Source organism: Myotis daubentonii, chromosome 5, assembly GCF_963259705.1.
Source record: "Myotis daubentonii chromosome 5, mMyoDau2.1, whole genome shotgun sequence".
Taxonomy (NCBI): domain Eukaryota; kingdom Metazoa; phylum Chordata; class Mammalia; order Chiroptera; family Vespertilionidae; genus Myotis; species Myotis daubentonii.
In genome coordinates, this window is record NC_081844.1 from 18,186,686 (window position 1) to 18,200,718 (window position 14,033).

The 14,033-nt window shown below is 42.6% G+C and overlaps 1 protein-coding gene across 1 annotated transcript; it reads right to left on the reverse strand.

The window, feature by feature from the left end:
• Positions 1-657: 657 nt before the first annotated feature.
• Positions 658-2,424, reverse strand: LOC132234754 (vasculin-like). The gene has a single exon (XM_059696057.1). It carries the CDS (start codon positions 2,391-2,393, stop codon positions 972-974), a length of 1,422 nt encoding a protein of 473 aa, XP_059552040.1. The 5' UTR covers positions 2,394-2,424; the 3' UTR covers positions 658-971.
• Between the last annotated feature and the right edge of the window lie 11,609 nt (positions 2,425-14,033).

Consider the following 14,033-nt stretch of genomic DNA (forward strand, 5'->3'; position numbering starts at 1 on the left):
TTTCTTAGACAGAGACATCGACTTGCTGCTCTATCCACCTATGCATTCACTGGTCAATTCTTGTAAGTACCCTGACTGGGGATCGAACCCACAACCTTGGCATATCGGGACAACTCTCTAACCAAACATGATTTCTATTATTTTTCAGAATCTTTCTTCTTATTCTTACTTGTTTGTTTTCCATGTGATTTTTAGAAATGTGATTTTTTTTTCCTGAAAATCAGGTTTATTTCCATGTTGGGGACAGATCCAGTCAGTGATCAGTTTTTCTGCTCATGTAATAATTTATCAAAATAAGTTTTCCCACAACAACTCTTTCCATCAACTCTGAAAATCCTGGTCTGACAACATCCCCAACTAAAGCTCTTGAAAACCACGTCTTAAAATTTGGAAGAAAGTGTGGCGAGTCTTTCCTGTAAGTTAGGGAATGACACATGGCTAAAGAGCAGCGTATGCTTTAGAAGGTGATAGTACGACAGCGGAGCTCGGGGGTGAATGTCTGAGTGCACTTTGCTCCAGTTTAGCCGACATGCTACGTTGTCTTTTGGGGTGGGGCGCACAAAGTGGGTTGAGGATTTCCATTGTACGAAGAGAGAGGCTCTGCAAGCAGTGTAAGCTGCCTTTTTTCTTAAGACCCAGACATTTTAAGATAGAAGCTTTGAAAAACATTACACAATTTTTATTATTAAATGAGAACATCTCATCTGTTACATCGTCACATTACTAGTCAGAGAAATGCTGTGGTGATGCAGAGTCCACGCTGGTCCACCACAGGCCTCATTTCTCCAACATCCATGTACAAAGAAAGTATGTTCAACACAGCTCAACACAGCATTCTTGGTTTTCTTCATACTGAAGTCCCCCCAAAACTCCTCTAATGGGGCGTTTACTACATAAATTATAGTTCTTCACTTGACACTCCCCCGGCTGCACAAGGACGGGCCGCACGAGACCTCGGAGGTGCTGGGACCTCACAGGTCATCGTCATCGGACGTGTCGCTGCTGCTCGTCTCCGTGTCGTCGTTCTCAATCGTGGGGTGGAAAATGCTGCTTTTCCAGGGTCCAAACTTGAAGTCACAGATCAGGCCATTTTTCAAAATACCATTTTTCCTCAGACCATTCTTCTGCAACTGTTCACTAATAACTTGGAATTCTCTCATTTCATCCTCAGTTAAGGGAGCACACGTTTCATCGTTTTCACTGTCTTCTTGCCAGCCCATCTCCTTCAACAATCTGTGTTCTGCCTCAAGGGAACTTGAAAGAACATCCGTCGGTGGGAAGGTTGAGGACCGAATGATCTGCTGGGAAATAACCGAGGCATTGCCATTCTCTTGTGGAATTTCATTTTCATCAAAGTTCCGGTTTATATCTCTGTCTTGGTGAGTATTATTGCTGTTACGCAAATTAAATGAGTCTTCATCCTTCTCGGAGCCAGCATGGCTTTCATCCTCATGCTCCTCCTCCACTCTGTCCCGTTTTAACGCCTTCAGAAACTCGCTCTTCTTATCAGTGCGCATTCGTGTCAGCTTGGTTAGACGAGGCTGCTGATTAAGTTTGTCAACAGGTGAAGAGGAATTTGAGCGATTACACTCTTTCACTGTCGTTGTTGATGGACTAAAATTCTTGGCTGTTGATTTACAAGAATTGAAGTTGCCAACACCATATGTAGACTCATGAGAGAAAGAAGTCCCAACTTTATTTTCTTTAGTTTGGCTTTTCCATTGTGTAGGTTTTATGGGCAGAGCAGCAGGCTTAGGGACCAGGCCTTTATAAACACTGGGGCCAGTCCCGTTCTTCACTGGCTGGGACAGGGGAGCCCCTCCGGCGGGGCACCCGGACAGCTGCAAGCCCTTGGCCGTGCCTTTCTTAATGACCAGCATCTTGGGAGCTCCAGATGTGGGGTTCCAAGGGTACTCCCATACGCCAGCAGCTAAAGACCTATTTTGATTTGGTTCTCTCTCATGTTCAGGATTTAAAGACGGAAAATCCTCAGCCTCAAACTGTCTGCGTTCTCTCCTGTCTTCCTTCCTCCCTGGCTCACTGTCAGGGGTGTTGTTGTCGTGCAGTCCTTGGCCTTTTCCAGAATGGAAAATGCTGCTCCGAGAACGGGCACTCCCGCCATGGTATGCCCCGCAATGACTTATGTTTTCAGTGCCATTTCTCCCATGCGTACGCCATCCATTTTTTTCTTTCCTTCCAAAGTTACCTCCACTGGGACATCCAATACCAGAGTCAAAGCTGTCTGAAGAGTTGTGTCGTCGACAACTCACATTATAACGATTTTTTGTCCATGGAAAGTGTTCAGAATGCTTCTTAAAATTCAATGAGGACTTTGTTGATGATGGCGGAGTGGGAAAATTAAGCCAGGCTGGAGCAAAGTCATACTGTGCCATTTAGGTCCAGTCTCTCCAACTCAATGAAACTGTTGGGGTCCAACCCCAGCAGGTCCAGGGGTTCCCAAAGGTGTGGACGGAGTCAGAATGACACGGAGACAGTGTTCAGTTGATCAGCAGCCTAGCCAGGTTCTCTAGCCAGGATCTCCAGCCAAGTTCTGTGTCTATTGTCCTGTTACATCTGTATTTATACCAGTTGATTTTAATCCTATCCATTCTATTCCAAAGGTTAAGGCGTTTCTTATCTCCATTCCAAGGTTACTCTATTGTTCTATTAAGCTATAAGGAAGTAATTGAAGGAGATTATCCTAAGTAAAGATTATGTAGCTTAAGCTCGATTGTTCGTAGTTAAAGTGATCAATTACCCGCCTGGCACTTAGTTAAGGGGTTTTATTCCCTCCCTAACTCCAGGGAAAAATCCCCACCTGGGAAACAACCTTTCTCGGAGAGGTGACCTTGGTTAAAACACATAGCGCTAAGAAGGGGAACAAATATATTAAGAACAGTATGCCCTATATGCCAGGTCCCTTGAAACATATGCTGTGCAAATGTTTCTTCCCTGCAGCAACTGTGTCAAGCAGCAAGGATGGACCAGCTTCCAGCATGAAACAAGGCTTCAACACCTCATGGCAAGTCCAAATTCCAACAGGACCACACAAGGCGTTGGGCTTTTCTCTGTGCAAAAACACACAAGAAAACAAACCAGCAGCTGAAACCCCGGAACGGGTTTTATAATCCGCTGGAGCCACAGAGTGAGGAAGCTGGGTGCGTCTCAGCAGCGCGTGGAGCTGTTCGCTTCAGAGACGATTCTCGCCCATTCAGTAAACTTCTGGGGCAGAATTACCTGAAAGCACTGGAATTCCAAAATGACCACTTGGAATACCGGGGCCCCACACACCCCTAGGAGAGGCTCTTCATACCTGAGCAACTGCAATCACCTTTGGCCACCACAGGTGACCGGCCTGGGGTGCGGGCGCTGGATCTGGGACGAGGCTCTCGGTACTTTTCTGTGATTTTTTTTTTCTTGTTAAAAAATCTTATTGGTATGTTTATTGGCTTCACATAAAATCCATTGATTAATTTGGGGATAAAATATATTTTTATGATCTCAAATCAACATTCCTAATCAAGAGCGTGGTATGTCGTTCCATTTGTTCATCTGCATTTGTGTCCAAAATAATAACTTTAAAATCTATTCTTATTCCTTGTTGAACTAATACCTAGATATTTGAACATTTTTCTTGCTTGTTGTAAACAGAGTGGTTTATTTTAAAATCCAACTTGTGTTTGTACATATGAAAGCTATAGACTTTTGGTTTTATTAAATTTACCCCCAGCCACCATACTGAATTTTTTATTGAATAAAATAAAATATCAGTTGATTACATTAGGGTTTTCAGATACATAATTTATCTTCATGTAATCATAATTTTGTCTTCCTTTTTATTTATTTATTTTTTTAATTAAATCTTTATTGTTCAGATTATTACATTTGTTCCTCTTTTTCCCCCCCATAACTCCCCTCCTCCCAGTTCCCACCCCACCCTCCGCCCTCACTCCCCACCCACTGTCCTCATCCATAGGTGCACGATTTTTGTCCAGTCTCTTCCCGCATCTCCCACACCCCTTTCCCCCCCCAAGAATAGTCAGTCCATTCCCTTTCTATGTCCCTGATTCTATTATAATCACCAGTTCATTCTGTTCATCAGATTATTTATTCACTTGATTCTTAGATTCACTTGTTGATAGATGCATATTTGTTGTTCATAATTTGTATCTTTACCTTCTTCTTCCTCTTCCTCTTCTTAAAGGATACCTTTCAGCATTTCATATAATCCTGGTTTGGTGGTGATGAACTCCTTTAGCTTTTCCTTATCTGTGAAGCTCTTTATCTGACCTTCAATTCTGAATGATAGCTTTGCTGGATAAAGTAATCTTGGTTGTAGGTTCTTGGTATTCATCACTTTGAATATTTCTTGCCACTCCCTTCTGGCCTGCAAAGTTTCTGTTGAGAAGTCAGCTGACAGTCGTATGGGTATTCCCTTGTAGGTAACTGAGTTTCTTTCTCTTGCTGCTTTTAAGATTCTCTCTTTATCTTTTGCTCTTGGCATTTTAATTATGATGTGTCTTGGTGTGGTCCTCTTTGGATTCCTTTTGTTTGGGGTTCTCCGCGCTTCTTGGACCTGTAAGTCCATTTCTTTCACCAGGTGGGGGAAGTTTTTTGTCATTATTTCTTCAAATAGGTTTTCAATATCTTGCTCTCTCTCATCTTCTGGCACCCCTATAATTCGGATGTTGGTACGCTTGAAGCTGTCCCAGAGGCTCCTTACACTATCCTCGCATTTTTGGATTCTTTTTTCATTTTGCTTTTCCGATTGGGTGTTTTTTGCTTCCTCGCATTTCAAATCATTAACTTGATTCTTGCGCTCCTCTGGTCTGCTGTCGGGAGTCTCTATAATATTCGTTATTTCAGTCCATGTATGCTTAATTTCTAGTTGGTTCCCCAATATAACATCGAGGGTCTCATTAGTTTTCTTGTAGATCTCATTAAGTTTATCGGCGGCTTCTAAACAGTTCTTGAGAGACCTTAAAAGTGTGGTTCTGAACTCTATATCTTCCATTGACAATTTTGTCCTGTTTCTTTGTCTCCGCATTTTGTTATGCTTCCTTGGTGCACCCCCTAGTGGTCTTTGTTCGCAGTCTTATAGTTAAACCTTGATTGTTGTAGCTAATACCAGGGAGGGTTTGACCTCCAGGCCAAGTGGCTATGAGAATCAGCTGTGTCAGTAGTGAGAGAACTTCTGTCCTCTAGGGAGGTGCTAATCTAGCCTTTGCCTGAGGCTATCCGGCAAATGCCTCTGTGCAGGGCTTGGGCGGGGCGGGTCGCACAGGATCAACAGGGTGGGCCAGAGAGAGCAGTTATGGCGGCTCTCAGTCCTGTCCCAAGGGGCTCTGCCTCTCTGAGTCCCAGCACTCGCTGCAAAGCTCGGAGAGAAAGCTGCACTCGCTCTGACCGAAGCCAAACAGTCCAGCTTCTCCCGTTTGAGTCTGGGTCCCTAAAGACTCGCCCGGATCTGGAGCTCAGAGTCTGCGACTCCCTCCCGATTGAAAACGCCAACCACGCCCTTCACCGCCAGCCCGCTCCGCGCACTCCGCACCTCAGAATTTGACTTCAGCACTGCGCCTCCTCTGAGTGTCCGTATGCGTTTCTCTTTCCTCCTAGTTGTAGGACTTCCACTCAGCCAGTGTTCCTGTGGTTCTGGGTGATGTCCGTTCCGTCTTTTAGTTTCACTTTTGAAGTAGTTGTTCAAAGCAGCAAACTCCGGCGTTAACCTATGCCGCCATCTTGGTTCCTTGTCTTCCTTTTTAATCTGAGAGGAGCACCCTGAGGTTATAGTAAAGGGGCAGAAGAAATATGAATGATATGATGAAAGTGGCATTAATGGAACTTACTTAGATGTGGATGAAGGGTTGGGCTTTGCTACCATTCACTGAAATAGCAAACACAGGAGGAATTGCAGAAAAATATTTCAAGAGAAGATAAAGTGTGCTGAGGTTTTTTTCATGTTTAGTTTTATATACCTGTGGGACATCCAGTGTACAATTGTATGGGCTTATGTACACATGCACATACAAATACACACACACACACACACACGTGTACGTGCACTTACACATATATCCCTACAGCTCAGGAAAGGTCACTGGACTCTATAGATAGGGACATCTGTTGAAATTAGCATGTATGCATTAGGCAAAGATGTGAGAGCTGCCCTAGCCAGTTTGGCTCAGTGGATAGAATGTCAGCCTGTGGACTGAAGGGTCCCTAGCTCAATCCCAGTCAAATGCACATACCTCAGTTGCAGGCTCCTCCCCTGCCCAGGCCTGGTCAGGTCCCACACAGGAGGCAACCAATTAATGTGTCACATCAATATTTCTCTCTTTCCGTCTCTCTCCCACTAAAAATCAATGGAAAAATATCCTCAGGTGAGGATTAAAAAAAAAAAAAAAGATGTGAGAGTTGACAAGATTACCTGGGGACTGCATAAAAATAAGAAAAGTAAAGGACCAAGAACAGATTCCTGAAATCACTAGCACATAGTAGGTACCTGATCCATTTATTTTCATTAATGAATTTTAATCTTTATGATTTACTTGACCAATTTGGAGTATAAACACAATCATTTTTTTCTCCAATTCATTCTTGAGTTTTAAATGCCCTTATTAGCAGCAAGTCTAATACCTACCCCAGAACACTCCCCCTAGCATCTAAAATTGGGTACAAATCTTTTTTAAAAATATATATATTTTATTGATTTTTTACAGAGAGGAAGGGAGAGAGATAGAGAGTTAGAAACATTGATGAGAGAGAAACATCGATCAGCTGCCTCCTGCACATCTCCCACTGGGGATGTGCCCACAACCCAGGTACATGCCTTTGACCAGAATCGAACCTGGGACCTTTCAGTCCGCAGGCCGACGCTCTATCCACCGAGCCAAACCGGTTTCGGCATAAAATTGGGTACAAATCTTAATCAGTTTCCTCCCAGAAGACTTTTGGGTTCCACTAGTACCAGTATCTAACCAGTTGCTCAAGCCAAAAACAATATCTAGAAGTCATTCTTCATTCCTCTTTATCCTTTATTCACTACCATGCATCTAACCCATCAGCAAGTCCTAGTAACTCTACCTCTAAAATATATCTTAAAAGTTTTTATTCACTCTTCCCCGTCACCACCATTACCAAGACACTATCAGCCCCTGTACAATTGCAATGGCCTATAAGTTTCCTACTTTTACTCTTGCTTATATAAAATTCATTTTCCATGTAGCAGCCAAAGTTATATATTTTTAAAGGTAAATCAGATCATGTCATTCCCCTGCTTAAATGCCTCCAGTGCTTCTCATTGTACTTGGAATAAAATATGATGTTCTTACCACGTCTACAAGGCCTTCATGATCATTCTTCAGTTTACTTCTCTTTCCCAACCTCCTGCCTCCTATGACCGTTGAACTGTGTGCTAACCCCACTCTACTCCCCAGCTCCAGACTTCTGGAAAACATCATTCTTACTCCTACGTTAGGATATTTGCACTGGCTGCCCCCACGCCCTGCCTAGACCGCTCTTCTTCTCACTCTGTCCATGGCTTGCTCTCTGCTGTTATTTACATCTTAGTTTATTTTTTTTTATTGCTTAAAGTATTACAAAGAGTATTACATATGTTTCTTCCCCCACCCCTCCTTGACATTCCCCCGGCTCCCCCTACCCCCCAGTGTCTTGTGTCCATTGGTTATGCTTATATGCATGCATACAAGTCCTTTGGTTGATCTCTTACCACCCCCTCCTGCCCCCCAACCCTCCCCGGCCTTCCCGCTGTAGTTTGACAGTCTGTTCGATGCTGCTCTGCCTCTGTATCTATTTTTGTTCATCAGTTTATAATGGTCTTTATTATCCAGAAATGAGTGAGATCATGTGGTATTTTTCTTTCATTGACTGGCTTATTTCACTTAGCATAATGCTCTCCAGTTCCATCCATGCTGTTGCAAATGGTAAGAATTCCTTCTTTTTTACTGCAGCATAGTATTCCGCTGTGTAGATGTACCACAGTTTTCTAACCCATTCATCTGCTGATGGGCACTTAGGCTGTTTCCAGATCTTCACTATGGTAAATTGTGCTGCTATGAACATAGGGGTGCATATATCCTTACTGATTGGTGTTTCTTGTTTCTTGGGATATATTCCTAGAAGTGGGATCACTGGGTCAAATGGGAGTTCCATTTTTAGCTTTTTGAAGAAACTCCATACTGTCTTCCATAGTGGCTGTGCCAGTCTGCATTCCCACCAGCAGTGCACGAGTGTTCCCTTTTCTCCACATCCCCTCCAGCACTTGTCGTTTGTTGATTTGTTGATGATAGCCATTCTGACAGGTGTGAGATGATACCTCATTGTTGTTTTAATTTGCATCTCTCGAATGATTAGCGACTTGGAGCATGTTTTCATATGTCTCTGGGCTTTCTGAATGTCCTCTTTTGAAAACTGTCTATTTAGGTCCTTTGTACATCTTAGTTTAAATGTCACCTCCTCACAGAGGCCTTCCTTGACTACCTAAACTAAAATAGTACCATGTACCATTTCATCAGAGCACTTAGCACTCCATGCTATTATCTATCTATGGTTGAAGACAAACTACACCAGAGATATGAGATTATTTTATTCAGTCTATTAGAATAGAAAAAAAATGTTCATTAATGAGGACTGTCCCAAGGGAAAAGAAGGGGTCTGGAGTTTTAAAGGGATAGGTAAACAAGGAGTCCACAGCAAGTTTTGAGGGAGTCAAGAAAAAGAATAGAGAGAATATGAGAGAACAAGGTGGGCCTTTATGACTGGCCTTAAGTAAAGTTCAGTTCTCTCTCTCTCTCTCTCTCTCTCTTTTTAATAAAACAATTTATAGATATTTGAAATAAAACATTTAATAGTTTCAGTAGGATTAGATTAGATGCTCAAGAGGTCACTTTTCTGGCTTAAAAGTCAATTTTTAAAATACCATATTGAGCATCTTCTTATCTACTTGCAGTTATGTCTTACCTACATATTATAGGTCTTTGGGTTAATATGTAAACCTGAAAAGAATCAAAGATATATCCAAAGTTTAATTGAACTCTGAATTTTGAAGGAAATAGTGGAGACTAAAGTCGAAAAGACAAGCCTTCAAAGATTGCAGATATGATAGGAAGTCAGATTTCTGACACAACACAGAGTATTAGAACTGCTGGAGACCTCAACTATTCCAAACCTCTCATTTTACAAATGAGGAAACTGAGGCCCAGAGGAAATGAAGTAACTTGTCTGAGAACACAGGATTGAGGGAGTGTTGAGGGGAGTCTCCTGATTTCCAGCCCAGTGTTTGTTTTTACAATATATTATCTTTCCATTTAATTAAACATAGAAAAATAAAGTCAAAAAAATTGTTATGAGTTGTTTATTTCTTCTCAAAAAAATGAAATCAAATTATAGTCATTTCAAGGCAAAACAAGTAAGAGGGGTGAATTCTGACTCTTCTTACCTACTTTTTTTTAAATGCATACAGATGTAGACAAGGTTGTTCAAATAAAGTTCCTTTAAACTTTATTAATGGAACGGGGAAGTTCCATTACTAATTTGTAGACTCTTCATGCCCATTGCAAGTTCCTGCTTGGACAAATCAGTCTGAGAACCCATGACCCTGATCAAGTTTTTGCCTTGATGACACCTTTATTTTAATACGTTTGGGGTTTTTTTTTTATTGATTTCAGAGTAAGGAAGGGAGAGGGAGAGAGGGATAGAAACATCAATGATGAGAGAATCATTGATCAGCTGCCTCCTGCACACCTCGTGCTGAGGTTCAGGCCAGCAACCCGGGCATGTGTCCTGACCAGGGAATCTGGGAACCGAACCATGACCTCCTGGTTCATGGGTCGATGCTCAACCACTGAGCCACACTGTCCGGGCTGACATCTCTATTTTAAATAGGCAAGAGTCCTGCTTTCCAAAAATCCTTAAAGACTTAAGTTAGTGAATAAAGAAGAATGCTTTAAATTAGTGCATCAGTTCAGTTTTGGAAAATCAACCTGAAGAAGTTATAAGTATCGTACTTCAAAATAGTTTAAACAACTTCCTTGGGATGTTAAAGTTCTTTTAAAAAGTCTTTATATATTTAAATCATGGACTTCAATCCATGCCACACCAGCCTGTTGAGTCACAAAATCTTAAAAGTAGGGGGTTTTTAAATCAATGAGCTTTTATAGTCTTTTCAATATGTGGTCTATAACATCCCTGGTCTTGTTAAAGAAACAAAATCTAATATGCCAAGTATTACATGTACTGTTGGCATTTAATAAATATCAAAGAGAATAAGATCCTTTGTCACTAAAAGAATAATTTGGATTTTATAGGATTGCTCTCTTCCCAAAATGAACTCTTAAAAGTCCAAGATCCTGTAGGAGAACTCATTCTTAAAACTCTTTAACAAAACAAGAAATTCAAATTTTAGTTTATACAGTTGTATACTTTAAACTCTGTATCATAATATATATCTTTTTAAAAACATAGTCCAAACAGTTAGTGTCTCTTGAGCATTGACTATCTACAAAGCACTGTCTTAGGCTAGGCAGAGAGGGAAGCTTGAAGTCCACTAGAAGAGCTAAGACACATAAAGAAATATCTTTAGTGCATAGCAATGGTGATGTGTCAAAGGCCAGGCAAAAACACAAGAATACGACGTTTCAGAAATAGATAACGGGAATGCAGAAGCAAACAAGATCAAATTCCTATCTTTAAGGAGATTGCGTTGTTGCAGCAGACCAAAGAAAACCAAGGGACGCTTTAAAGAAGTGGAGGGACGCTATTTTAATTACACCAGCGGACTCCGAGAATCATTTCCAAATCAGAGGGAAGATACTGCAGAGAGCCTGTCTATATATATCCCGATGGAGTCTTTGTCTTGCAGATACGCCCCCGCCCCCTTCGTGGCCCTGCAGGAAGGCCCCCAGGTGTTGATGATCCGTTCTGGGGCCAGAGATAACGACCTTCCCCCTCCCCACTCCCCGCACCCCAGGGCACTTCATTGTTCAGTTTCTATGGCCTGACACGCCTTGCAAGACCAGGTTCTGGGAAGGAGGCAATGATCTAATTATAGGCCATCAAGAATGCACACCGAGCTTGCTGGCATGAATTCCAACTGCTAGCCCCCAAAATATCAGGGTTACATTTGAATTAGCCCTTTTTAGCCTCCTCAGTGTTTTATTGGGAGAGATGAGTTTTATATAAATAAACAATCTACTCCGCATCTACGTTCATATGTATCTATGTGTCATTCCTGGAAGTCCCTCCTAGGACGATGATGTCAGGTGCAGAGTGAGAAGAGAGAGAGAGTGACACTATTCTATTTTATTTTTTAAAATATATTTTTATTGATTTCAGAGAGGAAGGGAGAGGGAGAGAGAGAGAGAGACAGAAACATCAATGATGAGAGAGAATCATTGATCGGCTGCCTGGCAGCCCCATACTGGGGGTCGAGCCTGCAACCTGGGCATGTGCCATTGACCGGACTTGAACCAAACCTCTAGGGCAGAGTGACACTACTTTAGATAGGGTGTTCTGAGATGGCCTCTTCCGATACTGTGATGTTTGAAACTTGATAGAGGTAAGGAAATGAGCCAAGAGGCATATATCTAGGAGAAGACCATTCAGGCAGGCGGGAAACAAGTTCCAGGAACAGTTCAGTGTGGCTAGAACTCCGTGTTCGTGTTGGGGAGGGGGATAGACGTGGGGGGGGGGGCATTGGCAGGGGTCACAAGAAGGTTGGTTAAAAGATGTGGCTGGAGCCCTAACTGGTTTGGCTCGGTGGATAGAGCGTCGGCCTGCGGACTGAAGGGTCCCAGGTTCGATTCTGGTCAGACATGTATCTTGGTTGTGGGCACATCTCCGGTGGAGTGTGTGCAGGAGGCAGCTGATCGATGTTTCTCTCTCATCGATGTTTCTCTCTATCCCTCTCCCTTCCTCTCTATAAAAAATCAATAAAAATGTATTAAAAAAAAAAAGATGTGGCTAGAAAGGTAAAGGGTCCGATCATCACTCTCCAATGCCAAGGATTTTGAAGGTCCTTGAAAGTGAGGCAAGATAGGAAAGTAGCTAGGAAAATTCCTGGCAAGTGGAATGGAGAAACTGAGACAAGATAATCAAACAAGGCCAAACAATTTGACCAATTTACAGATAATCAGGGTTATATGAGGCCTTCCATCCCTTCTCTAACCTCACACAACCCTGATTATCTATTCTCAAGTGAACGTTTATGTAATTAGTTACATTCTCTGCAGAAAGTCCTTAGCCCAAGCCTCTGACCAATTTATCAACTCCCTGCAGAGAGCACGCTGCATTTCCTGCCTTTGCATTCAGCAAAAATAAAAACCGTTCACATCCTGTGGCTATAATCCCTCCACAATTGGATTGAGCAAGTGTTGATTGGTTGTCTGAATCACTCAAACCAGCCTAGAAAACTAGGGATCTTGGGCTTGTAGCCAGGAGGGGGGGCCTGTCTGCCGCTCATAAATACGTAGCTGTGTCTGATAATATGATTCCAGTTGCAATCTGTGCTGCAGGACCTGTCCCTCACTGTGGCTGCTTTGAGTGGGGGAAGAAGCCCATTCCATCAGGAGCCTATGATTGTGATTCAGTGTCACCATTCCTGGAAGTCCCTCTTAGGACGATGGTTCTCAGACTTGGTTGCACAGAGGAATCACCTGGGAGATTCTAACAAATACGGATGCCGGGGTCCCGTCCTTAGAGACTTTCATTTAGTTTATATGGGGTGTGGCGGGGCACTTGCAGCTGTCAAATATCCCCAGATGATTCTCATATGCAGAGAAGTTCGAGAAGCATTGTCTTTGTAGCGGCTTCAGCTGATATCAATTACTGATTTCGGTGGGGCCTTCTGTCTCTTTGCACTTGTGTGTGTGAAAACAACAGCCAGTAAATGAGATAATTCTACAGGGAAGTTCCCAAAGCCAAACCCACATGTTGCTTCAGAGCTGGCTGTTGTCACATGTAAATCACAGTCAGTCAGGGATTATGAGAAGGAATTTGCCCTAAAGTAACCTTCCCTGCTCACCCCACCCCCCAACTTGGGATTTTACTGTTTTAACACTATTCCTCATGCTTAGTCTACAACAAGGGACTGTTTTCAAGAGAGACAGCCAATGCAGGCACAGCAATATTTTCCCTTCACAAACCTTAGAGCAGTGGTTCTCAACCTTCCTAATGCCGCGACCCTTGAATACAGTTCCTCATGGTGTGGTGACCCCCAATTTCATTGTTACAAATTGAATATAAATTAATCACAAAAACAATATGTAATTATATATGTGTTTTCCGATGGTCTTAGGCGACCCCTGTGAAAGGGTTGTTCGACCCCCAAAGGGGTCGCGACCCACAGGTTGAGAACCTCTGCAGAGTTCTTTTTTATTAATGTGTTTGTTAGATCAGGGAATAGCTGGCTCTTCTGACCATGGTCATTTCTATTTCTCTTCAAACACTTAATTGTAGTGGTTTCCCATGGTGCACTAGGAAGTTGGTGCTTTAGCACAACTTCAGACCTTGTTGGGGGGAATGAAAGGAGGGAGGGGAGAGTCTGGCCTGAGTCTACCTGGGGAATCTTGAGATCCAGAAGCAGTGTGTGGGGGCTAACATTGGGGCTTCAAGGCTTCAAGATTCCCGGGGATGAAAAACAATCCTATCAGCTGCTGCTTTCTGTTCATAATTCTATTTAGATACAAATACATACAAATTAACTAAGTGAGATATACTTTAGTGATTTTAAATTGCTCTGTACAATTTTAATTACTCAAGAAATCATTCAGCACCCATTTCCAGTCTCTCCCTCCTTCTCTCTCTCTCTCTCCATCTCCCCCTGTCTCCTCTCTCTTTCTCCTCTCCCCACATCCTCTCCCCTTCCATCCCCTACTTTCTTCTCCTCCTGTTATTGCTAGGGAGCTCTCCATGTCCCAACCTGTTGCTGATAGAAGTGGGGTTCTTGTGATGTCACAGGAAAAGGAAGTTTCTTGTTTGTGTGAAATTACATTCCTAAGTTTCCAAGGTCCCATTTC

What these genes read in the sequence shown, in the direction of transcription:
- LOC132234754 (XM_059696057.1), bottom strand. Translation starts at nt 2,393, where the DNA reads ATGGCACAGTATGACTTTGCTCCAGCCTGGCTTAATTTTCCCACTCCG.